At 38.8% G+C, this 14,635-nt stretch overlaps 2 protein-coding genes across 2 annotated transcripts; one reads left to right on the plus strand and one right to left on the minus strand.

Moving 5' to 3' along the window:
- Nucleotides 1-910: 910 nt before the first annotated feature.
- On the plus strand, nt 911-4,609 carry LOC138013825 (streptococcal hemagglutinin-like). Its single transcript, XM_068860877.1, has one exon. It carries the CDS (start codon nt 911-913, stop codon nt 4,607-4,609), a length of 3,699 nt encoding a protein of 1,232 aa, XP_068716978.1.
- A 7,460-nt stretch (nt 4,610-12,069) lies between these two features.
- On the minus strand, nt 12,070-14,297 carry LOC138059766 (Krueppel-like factor 1). Its single transcript, XM_068905378.1, has 2 exons — nt 13,787-14,297; nt 12,070-13,091 (listed from the first exon to the last, which is right to left on the minus strand). The coding sequence occupies exons 1-2, from the start codon at nt 13,931-13,933 to the stop codon at nt 12,471-12,473; spliced, it is 768 nt and encodes a 255-aa protein (XP_068761479.1). The 5' UTR covers nt 13,934-14,297; the 3' UTR covers nt 12,070-12,470.
- Between the last annotated feature and the right edge of the window lie 338 nt (nt 14,298-14,635).

Raw genomic sequence — 14,635 nt, forward strand, 5'->3', positions numbered from 1 at the left:
GAAAATGCACGACTCGTTTTTATTCCAATGATCTTGCACCTGCCGATGCTCTTTTGGAGGTTTACCATGCATTTGCAAATAATCGGTACCGTACAACCTTTTCCCGTTTAGGTGCTTCACATTACACTCTAATAGTTGGGTCTGTTGAAATATAAGTGCTACACGGCCAACGTTTCCAAAAATGTAATCCTTCCTTGTTTTTTTCACTATAATTTGTTACCCTTCCTTGTAAATTTTGGCCATAATTTGTTGTTCGCTTCAGTAGACAGCCAAGGCATTGCTGGGAAAAGATCAAAGAAGTTTATATCTGTAAGATTTTCCCCAAGCGCATTTGCTATATTTTGCGGCGGACAAAAGCTAACCTTTCATTGCCTTCTTTTTATGCTAGTTCTTCACACCCTTTAGACTTGTTCCCAGCCTGTCTTTACAGAGTCCTCCCTCTATGATTTTAGGCCCTGCTTCAGGAAGGGCCTGAAGAAGCAAAATTAAGCTACAGTCATTCTATGTCGAGGGGAAAAAAGGCTGAAATACCCAACTTATTCGTCTTTTTACATGCTTGCAACTGACTGGACGTTTCAAAGGCTCACAAGACTTGTCGTTTGGAACGTGGAATACAGCCAAGGTTCAGGACGGGGTTTACTGCACTCACTGACTGATCAAGGTTGGACGCAAGACCACCTAAAAGAAACTGATCATATATGGCAGAATTTTGCCATAGACATGACAAATAAGATATTGCTTTCAACCAAATACTATTTAATTTAAGTTTCGAGGAGTAAATATAATTCGAAGAAATTTAGTAAAATTGTTTGCGTGAAATGATAAGGAGTTTAATTATCATAAAATAATATGATTAATTAATTATGATTTAACAGTAACAACGGTTACAGGTATCAGGGGTTTTTATGAGATGCCACCGGTAGCATTGGGAGGTATTGTAAACAAGATTATAACCAATTTTTCCTATGGAAAGCTATATCTTAGCTCATTCGAGGTGTTAGTTGTAAGTACAATTCGCTTTCAAATTAAAATGGATAGTTTTATTGAAATGCCACCGGAAGAAGATCCGGAAAATATGCCTACAGCTACCGAAGAATTACTACAGTTAGTGGAAGATTTTGCAGACTATATCGAAAAATTCATGTTTGAAATTGTTACCTTTCTAGCCGTTGTTGACTCGGCAATGGGACTGATTAAAGACGTATTGGGACTTTTTGGTTTCGAGGGTTGGAAAATGGCGTTTTTTCCAACATTTTCATTCATTGTGACCACCGGAGTATTTCTTTTTGGAGCGAAAAAGAGAAAAGGAAAAAGGGATGCAGATGTTCCAGAAGGTTTAGAGGAAGCCTTTGACGCCATTGAGAATGTCATGGAAGTTGTTGAAGATGTAGCAGAGGAGCTTGATGACATAGATAAAACTAAAGACGGCAACGCAGACGGCGAGCTAGTTGATGTTCTTGGAGATGTAACAGGTCTTCCGACCGGATCGGTAAGTCGAGAAATGCAAGGAAGGGAAAGAGGAAATGAAGGAGATGTAATCATTTCCAATACCCCTGCTGATGACACTCAAAGTATGGCAAGAAAAGTTATTGCGGTTACCATGATGGCAGCTAGTATCATAGCTAAGGTAAAGAAGAAAAGAAAAGAAGGACAGGACCCTGAAGGTACTGCAGCGATGGAGGTCGTGGACCAAGATGAAGGAAATTATTGCACAAATGATAAAAACCAGAAGGCGGGAACAGGACTGGAAACTCTACAGGAAACTGCACAACAAAGCGACGGGGTGTCCAAGAAGGGAGCCGCCAAAGTGACAGGTGCTGCAAGCTCAAAGTCACATAACCGCAAGCCCTCCGAACCAGCCACGGATAGTTACAACAATTCGGTAATTCTTGATTTAAATCTTGCCACGCAAGAAAAGGGAATTGCAGACATTAACTTGCAAAACGTAGCAAGAAGCGGCGTTATTTCTGCAGAACCTCGTCTAAGACAAAACACTACATATTTGGTAAAAGAAGTGAAGCACGGTGCATCTGAAATAAAACGTGAAATTGGAGGAACATCGTTGACGGGGACAAGCAGTCACAAAGAGGGTAGCCTTTCGGACTTGACGCATCCCAAAAAGGACGATGTCATTTGGGATGTCCCGATACCAACGACAACAAATACTATGCACAACAAAGCGACTGCACAACAAAGCGACTGGGTGTCCAAGAAGGGAGCCGCCAAAGTGACAGGTGCTGCAAGCTCAAAGTCACATAACCGCAAGCCCCCCGAACCAGCCACGGATAGTTACAACAATTCGGTGATTATTGATTTAAATCTTGCCACGCAAGAAAAGGGAATTGCAGACATTAACTTGCAAAACGTAGCAAGAAGCGGCGTTATTTCTGCAGAACGTCGTCTAAGACAAAACACTACATATTTGGTAAAAGAAGTGAAGCACGGTGCATCTGAAATAAAACGTGAAATTGGAGGAACATCGTTGACGGGGACAAGCAATCACATAGAGGGTAGCCTTTCGGACTTGACGCATCCCAAAAAGGACGATGTCATTTGGGATGTCCCGATACCAACGACAACAAATACTCTTGAGATGGCATCAGGAATGGTAAAGAACACTACCGATTTGGCTGGATCGACTGCGCAAAATGTTGATCAGCAAGCACGTAGGGGGCTCGAAGAAACTCGTAAGAAGTCCGGCAGCATACTGCACATCGCTATTAGACTAGTTCGATTAATTGTACGCGTTGTGAACAAAAAGAAAGGTGGCTCATCTACAGGGAGCCCCAAAGGTGAAGAAAGTATCGAAAAAGGTGCCTCCACTGACATTAAAGGATCAACACTTTCTTTGGAGAGCGATTCCGTATATTTTGATTGCGTTTCTGTTACTCCAAAACAATCACAACTTTCGGAACCTGTTCACGCATCAAACAAGTCATTCTCGTCCACGGGAACGCAGACGGATCTAGGCACGCAGTCTCACTATTTCAGCGAGCCTCAGTTTTTGCACCAGGATGCTAAAATATCTATCAATGATCCAAGAAGGTTACAGTGGGCTAATCTGCGACAATCCCTTTTGAGCATGCCGGACACTTCAGTAGTCGAAATTAGAGACACCGCAGACGAGGAAATGAGATTCCGAGGCAGCAGAAGTCAACCTGTGCTCAGACCAGCTTGGCTTGGTTCGAGGAATGAAGTTGATGAAAGACTTTCGCAACAATTAAGCCATGACAATGAATCTCATCTTGACGATGCAGCTTCTTACTCGCGTTCCCCTGAAACAAGGCCTAACCATGATGAGAACCCACAATTTCAGTTTACTCGCCGTTTAAAAGCACCTGTAATGTTACATTCATCTAGAGATTCAAGAGAACAGAACCAGATATCCGGTAGCATTACACGTTTTAAAGAAAGAGAAACAAATCAGATGCCAAATACGGAAAATTTACTGGGTAATACCGAGGGTGACTTTAAATCTGGCAGCTCTCTGAACGGTAGTGTTTTAACGGCTCAAGGTCGCACAAAAAGCTTCGTGAAAGTAAGCAATGGTTACAGGAATGGAGCTACGGAACAAAATAAATTTCAAAGAATTCCAGTTGATTGGATCAATGATAGTGAGGGAGCTAAACTTGATGCACGCACTCTTGCTACCACTGGAAAGTCGGAAAATGAAAATGGTGATTATAGTGCCCAATACAACAGAGCTTACAGCGAGGAGACTGTTTATCTTTATGAGCAAAATTTTAAAAAAAAGGGAAGAGCCAATCGCGTTGTGAGAGAACCTGAAAACAATCGTGAAAATGAAGGCTTCGATGAGTATGAAGATAGAGGGTCGAACGCTAGAGTAAAAAGTACAAAACACTACGATCTCAGAGGCTCGAGGCGTTCGATGGACTCTAAGCCCCGTGCCCTGGTACGTTCAGTGTCATATGAGCAAACAGACGAAATTGAAGAATCTGAAGAAGTAGATCGTTCTCAAGATACAGACTGGAAGTCTGAAAGGTCAACTGGAAACACTAAATATGCAAGCAAAACAAAACGAGAAAAATATTCAATAGGTAGATTTCCCCCCAAATCTTCAAATCGAAGTCAATCTACGGTTGGATTACATAAGGACGAAAAGCCACGCCACCCTCAACGTAGCACAGCACCGTCTCCAATGCTGCCATCTGATTCGTCAGAAAGCTTGGAATCATCACGCAGTCTGGCGAAGCGATCCAATATATCCTTGTCAAGAGTGAGATTCGCTGATGAGGATGCATCATTCTCCAGTACCATTCATAAGCAAGAAAGTAAGAGGGGCAAGTATATGCCACAGTCGAAGAGGCAAAGTGGATCACACAACTTTCGCAGAAGGAACGGTCGATGGAATAGTGCCATTTGTCTTACAGACCATCAAAATGGCAATATGTCGCTTTCACCTCATGGTTGCATCAACGATGATTATATTTCCGACGAAATCAATTTGCCAAGTGGCAGACAGGCCCATCGGAAAACATTAAATAGAGGTCCTACATTTGCTAGAAATAGTCGGGGATCATCCACTGTTACCCGGGTAAGGTCTGCAAGCTATCTTGGCGACGACGAATCCGACGAAAGGACAAGATGAATTTCCAAACATCTCTACTCATGAGACGTAGTCGGTATACACTGACTTTGTTATGCCAATGCAACATGCAGGGTTAGAAATTTGTTGCCGCAAAAACTTAATATTAATTTTTTTTAATATGGCACTATTTGTGACGAATCGATATCGAAAAGACTCCAGGGGCCAAACATCGTTGTCACACAAGAACTGTAAAGGAACTGCAAATGGCGGCCATAAAACAATGACGTTTTCATGCACTAGGTAAGACCTGCATTCCTGAAAATTATATCACCAAACGCAAAACACAAATACCGATGCACTTACTAATGCAAGAGATACATTAATGATATTATTCAGGTTGATATTACTGTACAGACTGCAATTTGCAAATTTTTGAACGGGTTTTGCTATGTGGTCAATTTCTAAGCAAAAAGAAAGGTGGCTCAAGCAGGTTTCAACAATTTCAAGAGACTGACTGACTTTTTTGAGGATTGACTTCACAACATCATTTAACTCAAAGGTAATGAATATTGTGGTACCAAGAGTCCATAAGCCAAGAGTATGAATCTGGTATCAGGTATGTCCCCATCAGCGTCGGAAAAGTGTCTATTTTTAAACCAGGTTTCGCGGGAAAACAAACAATAGACCAAACCGGCTAACTCAATGTTTTAGTCAATTCATGTCGCCCGGGTTTAACATTCTCTGTGTATTGTATTTGCAATATGATGTTGCATTCACATTTAAATGACATGGAAATACCTGGAACAAACCGTTTTATTCCCAAAGGATTTGAATTGGTTACAACATTTTATTTCCCGCAAAACTTGGTTTTAAAAGCAAATACTCTTCTGACACTGATAGGGACTAAGTCAATTTGGGTAAATCTTATTCTTGGGTGATGGAAAGCCAATTACGTAATAAGTCACCATAGGAACAGGAAAGCCATCTAAACAACCCTTAATCGCAACAGGGAATTCGGCTAGCCATTTTTTTTTCGCTGGAAAGTGATAAAAAAGATTCAGAGCACCTTAACGTTTCTAATTGTGAAGGTAGCCTTTAATACACTTTCAAGATTATTAAACACTTCCCACCAATAAAGAATGGAAGGACTTACCAATAAAGTGATTTAATCATTTTTCACCAATAAAGAATGGGGATTACTATTTTCGTCTTTGAGATGTAAGCAGTTAAAGGGCAAAATACTGGGTGTTTTTTAGATGGCTTTTCTGTTGTTGTGGTAACTTAATACGTCATAATATTGAGGGCATTTTGATCAGCAATAATTGTTGTTTTACGGGGTGCATATCTTAGCTGTTCGATGATTCAGTGTTGCGCAGTCAATCCTTCTAAATAGTTTCACTTGAAAGTGATGAACCTGATTTGAGCCACCTTGAAAAGAAACACTATTACAAATGAAAACACAACATTATATAAGGTTCAAGAAAAGGTTTCCCCTCATATCCACACCAAGGAAAGCTAAACTCTAAAAACTGTTACTATCGAGACTTCTGGTTGGCAAAAATTTTAGCTGCCCAAATATACAATCTCCATGTTTTGTCCAATAAAAGGTTTTCGCAAATCTGCAAGTCTGCAAGCATTTAAAAATGCTTGCAAGACAGTAGGGTCCCGTTCATCGCCTTTTTTGGGGGGAGCATTGTCACTGTTGTTTGGATGCAAACTATATGCAGTGCTCAACGAGGAAAAGCGGCCACCCTACACTACAAGCCACCTGCGGATAGAATGAAAGCTGATGCGGCAATTTATTAAGTTTTTTGGCTTAAAGTGAGGCATTCCTTTAGTACAGATCATCGTTTTCATGTAACAGATGTGTTTCGTTGTAGTGATGTACTATCATTCTTTTAATTTTGCTGGTTGGAAACTGAATTTATTTAAATTTATGTTCTGTTATTTGTGAATTGATCTGTTGCAGACACAATGAGTATGATAGGCGATTTTACCTTATTTCAATCTGTCTAAAGAAGTGTATTTTCTTTGTATTTTTAGTTGGATTTGTTAAGAAAAGCCATTGTGTTGCACCTTTTTACGGGTTTGTTTAACAGCTGATTCCTCTTAAATATCAATTGTAATGTAATTATTTACACATGTGTTTGGTTAACCAATCTCTCTTCATGAACTGTAATTACCAACGCTTTGTTTCAGTAAGTGCTTTCTTTTCTTTCGAAGAGTTTATGGTATTATGTGTCTTTTATAAGCTGCTATTTATGAAGAATCATTGTAATACTATTTAAAACTCATTAGTGGAGTTGGCTTTTCTGGAAGATCTATTTACCCTATTTATAGGTTCTATATATATTTGTTTTTGGCTAATGTTTGGAAAATCTTATTTTTCCTCCTTGATTGAAACACGTAAAAGTTTAAAATAATGAAAATGGCGAGTTTCTACTTTATCTTGAGTAATAGTTTTCTTTAATAATTAAAGAAATCTTTTTGTCGTTAATAGGTGATACTTTATAAAAGTAACCACAATTACATTTTCCTTTGATTGCCATTGTCAAGAGTATCCGTCGCCTAAATTCTTTTTGATGAACTAGAATCCACTTCAAAATTGTTATGGTTAAAAATATGATAGTCTTGATTAAGGAACAGGTAAAAGAAAATAACAGGGAGGCAAAAGTTTATCGTTTTTGAAAAGTACTTCTAATCAACTCACAAGAGACCGTTACTTTAAAGTGTTTTTAAATCTTAACATTCTTGGGTTGAGTTTTAGGATGTTAAAAGTATTTATCAGGTATAAAGCTTAAAAGCAATACTTCTGCATTATATTAGAAAAACAAAAAAATTGCTTTCGGGAGATTTTCGAATTCTTGGTAAAAAAGAGACAAAGAAGACTTGGAGGTCTTCACTGAAGAACGCAAATTAGAGGGTAAAATTTCTTACTTAATTTCCTCACCAACGGGTGCAAAAATGTAACAAGAGAAGTTTTTGTATTCAGAAAGAAGGAAAAAAGAAAATAATGGAACCAATACGGTTTTTCTTCATTTTCCTTCATCTGCCAGCTGCTTAAAGAATGAAAACCCTCAACATATTCATGCTAAAATCAGAATATAATTACACAATAAGCATTGAAGATTTTGTTTGTGTAATAGGAATTACTCGTTACTATATAATTTTATATTCAGTTCCTTCCAGGAATATAGGATTCAAATTTAAAAAGTCCAGCGTCACAGTTGCAACTCTTCCTCTCTGATGAAAAAAATGAAAATTCTCTACAATAGCAAGACTTTGTTAGGCAGGAATGATTTGTTTTGTTTCATGAGAAGCTTGACATAGCTTCGAGCTTTAACCCTTTCACCTCCATAAATGCCAATTTTACTCTGGCTAACGCCAGACAATTTTACTAATGGGGAAGCACCCGGCTGTGAAAGGGTTAAAATCATGCTTAAGACTTGCAATAATTTGAAAATGACACTTTGACTTGTCACAAGATTACATAAGATGTGAAGGCCTGAATGTACTGCATCGTAGTGTGATTGATGTTAGTAGTTAGTATAAAAATTGATGCCTGGAAAAAAAAAAAGAAATATCGAGAAATCTTATTAAAGTAATATATAGCTTTTTGTTTCAAAGTCCTGCTCTTACGTTTGCTGGTTTCAAGATAGGTTGTATAGCACTTCTATTTTTGAAAGTAGAAAAACACATGGCAGTGGATATTTTAATGACTTCCCAACATGCTTCCGGGTTCCTTTTGTCCAGAAAAATGTTTACTTTTAGTCAGCAGTGAGGCTAGTTCATTAACAATCATAATCAGTAGGTGTTAATGTTGCAACTAGGATTTACAAATGCATGGTGACAATATAACAAAGAAGTATAGGAATTGTCACTATAAATTTAGGAGTGTTTGTTCCCATTAAAAACCATATGGGGCGCGTGAGTGGAATTAGTGGGCACGAGAAAAAAAATTTTAGTTGGCATGTCCCTGAAAACATTGCAGGTGTCAAAATTTGTCCATGCAAAAGAATATGTTAGTTCTTAAAAAATCCCAGAATTGCTTTTACACATCATCCGTGTTTTTTTATATTCTCATATTAGCCCTGAAATGTCCGGTTTCAAAACTATTCTAAAGGGAACTCATAATTGATCTGCTTTCAAAACCTGCTGTTTCTCATTCATTTGAGTGAACCTTGTAGCACTGGGGTGTCCCGGAAACTAAGTCAAACTGAGGGAAATACACATCCCACGTTATCCCATCACGAGACTGCAAATATTTGTTAAGTCAAAAAGACTCGAAGACGGTTTAGTTGGTTACCCCCTGATAAAGTAATTTCATGAGGTCTTTTTCAGGTAGGTGTTACCTATGAAGAAAGGAAGTTTGAGACCAAGCAAAAAAGGTCAAAACCCAGAAATAGTAATTGAAGACCACGTCTCCTCGTGTTCTATTTCTTACATTAGGTATCGCCTAATACTTGAGCCTTAGGCTATATTTAGTGATGAGGGAGAGAAGGATTGCAGTAGTATTGTTTTTTTGTTGTTACTTATCTGAAGAGTTAATCAGTGAGAGGATTACTGTGCCACTGGTAAAAAGAAAAAGAAAATATTTCCGGGCACATTAATGAATCCATTCATTCAGTCTAGACCATTGCAGTCTGATCCCTGGAAAAGACTACCTCCAGTAAACGACCACCCTAACGTGACAGGCAGTTAAGGCTTTTTCATGGTCACCTCAGCCAACATCCCTTAACAGATTTGTGTTGGATCTCCGATATTTTTATTCCTTTTAATCAGTTCTCCTCTCTTCTTATTTAAAGGTTTTTGTTGGTTTATGGCAATGATGTTCCATGAAAATAGAAAAGGTCATGCCTTTTACTAAGTAAAAAATTACTTAAATTTAAATTAAATTTAAAATTGTGGAATATTTCGTCCCATATTTTCGATTCAACAAGAGAAGGATATATCGCTAAATTGATCTGTATTGTACGAAGTCGCTTTATGCTATAAAAGCGAGTGGTAGGATACAGTACATTAGTAAGGCCTTCCGAAAAAGGAATGGCTGTACAGAATACTGCATGTTCAATTCATTTACTTAATTGCTAAAATACTCTCAAAGAAAGTGACTTAATGAGAGCTAGATGGCCACTCTAGCATCCTTCTTTTTTTTCTCAGCCTTACCTTAAAACATTTAAAACACGTGGCACAAACGGTTGACAAAAAAAAATCATAATCTACTAACCGGGTAATCACAATGATTTGTTTTACTTTTGGCGGCCGTTACGTAGCGTGGTTAAGGTACAGCTTTGCGGTAGATTTTTACAGATATCTGAGTTAGATTGTCAGTTGGTTTGACGTCTTCTTTGTCAGCTAGTCACTTATACGATATATCGTTACCTACAAAACTACATGCACATCATATTTTCAGTGCTCATCTTGATGCAAAAATTTAAAACGTGATCGGTGATCGTGTTCAGTGATGTATTCCAAAAGGAAATGAGGTAGAGGAAACGAAAATAGGCGTTAAAGCTCGTTTTCAATTTTTTGTGTGGGCAGCTAATTCTCTACAGGTTACTATTTATTGAGAACGTTTTAGCCACCCCCATAACAGGCGGAATATTTTACGCTAACTGCCTTTGCATCATTGGTTTGAAGCTCATCTGTTGATCAGTGATAAATATAGAAGGTATGATATACGATAACCAGCAGCGGTTCTTACCCTACTATTCCGGCTAAATGTATGGGTTGGTTTGCAAAGAATGAGAGTGTTCTCGTGGACAATTTATTGTCCATCATTATTCATATTATACAATCCATCAAATGGCACCTTTGGTAAGCCGCGGAGCCCACGCGCATTTTTCAGCACTCCACAACCAATGCGACATCAATGGACGTAACGAGCGTGCAGCCAAATCTTGACACATTGAAAGGAAACGAAACACTTTCACCGTGGATCGTTCATACTGACTGACATTTTGGATAAGAATGAGAAAGGATTAGTTAAATTAGAACTAAGAGTCGTCCCTGCCATTTTATCCCTGAAGAACTGGGTGCCAGTCCATAATCAGGTATGTAAACAAACTTCTCTTCTTTGATACACCGCTGAATTGCTTGTCCGCTTATTACAATACCCGTTCCAAATGTATAATATTAAATGAAATTAGGAATCATGGTGTAACTGCACAACGGCTTTCACAATCAGTTCAGCTGAAAAATTAAATATGTCTGGGACTTTCATAAAGATCGATTTGTGCTAAACCTCATTGACCTCCTCGAAAATGCACCCATTTTCACTGTGGCTAATATTGTCAAACACGTAGTTCCTTCCTTCAAAATTCAACCAGGAACTAATTTTGTAGCTGACATCCCACGCGTTTTCAGGAAAGTGAACAGCTCTAGTACATTTTCTTATGTAACGCTTGGCATGTCTTGAAAAATTCAGCTCTGTATCGACGCGAGTGCAAACCCGCTACACGGTCTATGAATACTGTCCTTGGAGCAACGGTACACCATTAAACAAAAACAGAGTATAAAATTAGAAAATATTGCTGCTTTGGATAAACGTATTTGCAAGTCTCACAAACTTTGCTAAAGCTCACCGCTGTCTTTTTTCTCCAAAGTACCCGTTGCTCTTGAGACGAATTGAATTCTGCTGGTGCTTAATCTTCAGCTAATTCGGCATAACCAACAATGAAACCTGTCAGAAATTTGCAGTTGTGTTTTCGTGAAGCCTTTCGAGTCAATAGTAAGCCCAATAACACCAGTCTATGAGCTGTTATCAGTGATAAATAATTTAAACCTCCTTGTACGAGTTCATGTTTATAATCTTTTACCAGAAGTTGATTTGTGTCATCAAACCTTGTCAGTTTCTATAACGTTTGTCCAAGTCTTTCAATCATGCACAAATGGCTTTCTTAATGGATCCAAAAAGTTTTTCCAAACATGTCCACGTTACATGAAAAAAGAAAAAAAAAGTAAAAAGAAAAAAAGAGGAATTCGAAGAAAAAGCACTTCTCGCTTCTCTCTGAAACAGTACATTTCAAGCCATTTCAAGGTCTGATAAAGTGGATAAAGTAAAGGCGGGTACAAAGAAAATACGTTTTGATATCTATTTTACTTTTCAAAAAGATCTTACATCATGGAGACAGAAGTAGTCTCTTTGTCATAAGCTGTTGAACTCTCAAGGAAAGTAATGAAACAGAGAAAAAGGAAGACCTCATGCATTTCTGAGCTTCTGTGTTTGGAACTGACAGAGGAGTCGATCTCTAGGTGAAACAGACTACCTCAGAACAACCGACTTATTGACTGATTTTGTCCACATTGTGAGTTGAGCCAGCTCGAAAAAAGAATAATTACACATTATTGTGAGCATATATTTGTTTGCCAAGTTTCCTTTCAGAGAGGGAATCAGTCATGAAGGTCGGTGTTTCTGAAAATAAAAGATCATACAAATCTCCCCAACTGAACACATGCAGAGGGATATCATCAAAAAGGTAAAATAACTGTAGAAAATAGAGAATGTAAACAGATAATATCTTTAAATAAATGACAACTTTATTTAACCGGCTCCTTACGCTAAATTAACATCATTGACAAAGATCCTTGCAACCAGCGCGGACGCAAAAATCGACATGAATATGTTCTCTTCTTTAAAAGGACGCTCGTATATTATATATATATATATATCTATATGCATACGCCATGTACAATTTAACTCACTTATCACGTTCTTAAAATTAAAGAAGTTGGTCCGAAATACAAATAAAAGTACAACTTTGTTATATCCCGTCTGCCAGGTACTTCTTGCTATTTGGAAATAGGAACGTGCGCGGATTGATTTAGGTATTGCTGCACAAAAATGTCGACTCAGCCGGACAAATGTATCAGGCTACGAAGAGTGTTGCGAGAAATTGCAAACGCTACTGACACGGATTCTCTACATTAATGGATGTATTTTTTTTATATGCGAAGCTCGGTGATCTGAACGACTAAAAGATCTTCCACAAAGAGGACATACGTACGGCTTTTCTCCAGTATGTCTTCGATAGTGGCGCTTGAGTTCATCTGACCGTCGGAAACACCACCCACAATTTTCCCAAGGACACAGGAAAGGCTTTTCACCCGTATGAATCCGCTTGTGAGTTCCGAGATGAGAGCTTTTGGTATAACGCTTTTTACAGCCAGGGAAATCACAGAGAAAGGCATGATGTAGTTCCAGTTCTTTGTGATCGGAAACAGGTAGGACGGTTTGTGCATGTGCACTGAAATTACATCCGTATGCTGCATCATCGTTCGATGTCGTGTGGACAGAAGACGGCGTTGTTGCAGGAATAGTTACCTGTGGCCACTGGTGTCTTAGATTTAGAGCTGGAATAGACGCCGATTGTGCAACAGTACACATTCCCATCGTCATTCCTGTCTCTGGAAAGCGGCAGTCTTTCTTTCCTATGGTCATTTCTTGAGGCTTAGGCTGGGGAAGATTGACATGCGGCGAGGTTTCCACCGGTAACGTTGCAGGAGAAGATGAACACAGATAGCTATCCATCTCATGAAGGGTCTGTTAGAGCAATAAGGGTTACCTTTAGTTTTTTCTAATATCATGATGATTTCTAGCTTTAATCCCATACCTTCCCCAAGCAAAATGTCTCAAGTAAACGGGTGATTGATATCGGGGAGCAAAGGCTTTTGTCGGAAACGTATGTAGTTGTTAAAACTGAAGAACTTTAATTGAAGGACCCCTGTCGTCCTTTACACTTAAACCGCTAAACGTTGTACATCTCCTTCAGGGCTCACAAATTCGTAAGCGAAATTCAGCGTTTTTAGAGCAATAGTGCTCGGCTTTATATCGCGAAAAGTTAATTCATTGAGATATGAATTCCGGCGGAGTGAGCAACTTTTTTCAGGGATAATGTAGAACAAACCATCATTTTGATCCTCTGAGGAAAAATCAGTCATTCATACGTCTCTCGAAATCATGATCCTCAATTGTATTTCTTACTCAAAGTAAGTTAACAAATTTCCGAGCAGTTGTCAATATTTACTTCCGATTGCTATTTATCAGCGGAATAAAGACTTGGTAATAGAACGATAGAAAACTAAAAGGTTGATTGTTTTATATACTATCCGAGGGTATCGCAGAGCTCGAACTCGTCATTAGTGTTCACTCAAAAGCTCACTTCAGAAATGCACGCTATTATAATATCACTTAGAAAACGTATAAGTTGACTAAATCATTCATGCAGTGCAACTGACCTGTTGAATTTCTTCCTCACTGGTAGGTATTAGCAGTGAATAGATGCCGGCCGTTAACGGATTTCCTTCGCCCTGATACGAGTTATGGTACATGACACTGTCTTGTCCTCTAAACAAGTTATCGAAACTTGTACAAGCCATAAGCATTTGGCTGTCTTCTTTAAGAGACTGCCCCAATTGAGTGGATTTAGCTAAGATACCCAGAAGGCGTACTACAGTAAAATAAAACGTAATTCTTCCTGATCGCGTGCTAGGATTACTTGACTTTTACGTGGGTTTGCGTGGTTCTGCGAGCTTCCTGAAATCAGGAGTGGATTTAGTAGTCACCTTACTCGATCGCCAGTGTTCTTATGCAAAGTTTGCCGTGCATCCGTTGGCCCCTCAAATGCTCCCCGAGGCTATTAACAGTCACGCTACAACAATCAAAGGCCAAGTTATCAAGTGCATTCACTGAAACTAGTAAGTTACAAGAGCGGCTTTGCTTTCACTCTTATCTAGTTGCTTTATGTCGGATACAGCTATCTTTTTCGGTAAAAAATTAAAGACTTGAATCTAAGGCAACAGCTGAACAATAAATGAAAAAGAAAGATCGCGAATGATTTAATGTTCTCAGTTCGGCAGTTATTCAGTCACGCAGATGATTCCAGAAGGCCGAGAAAGTTCGGGTCATGTTCGGAGGCTCCGATTGGTTCCCGAAATAGGAGTTAATTCTTTCTTCACACTCGAACACGGAGGTATCGAATGTTCGCGAGCCGCTCGCTTTGTTTCGAGACTTGTATATTGCGAAACATTGTCACGAACGGAGTTAAACAATGTTAAAACTATAAATAATAAAAGGCACTTCTTTGC

Source organism: Montipora capricornis, chromosome 8, assembly GCF_036669925.1.
Source record: "Montipora capricornis isolate CH-2021 chromosome 8, ASM3666992v2, whole genome shotgun sequence".
Lineage (NCBI taxonomy): Eukaryota > Metazoa > Cnidaria > Anthozoa > Scleractinia > Acroporidae > Montipora > Montipora capricornis.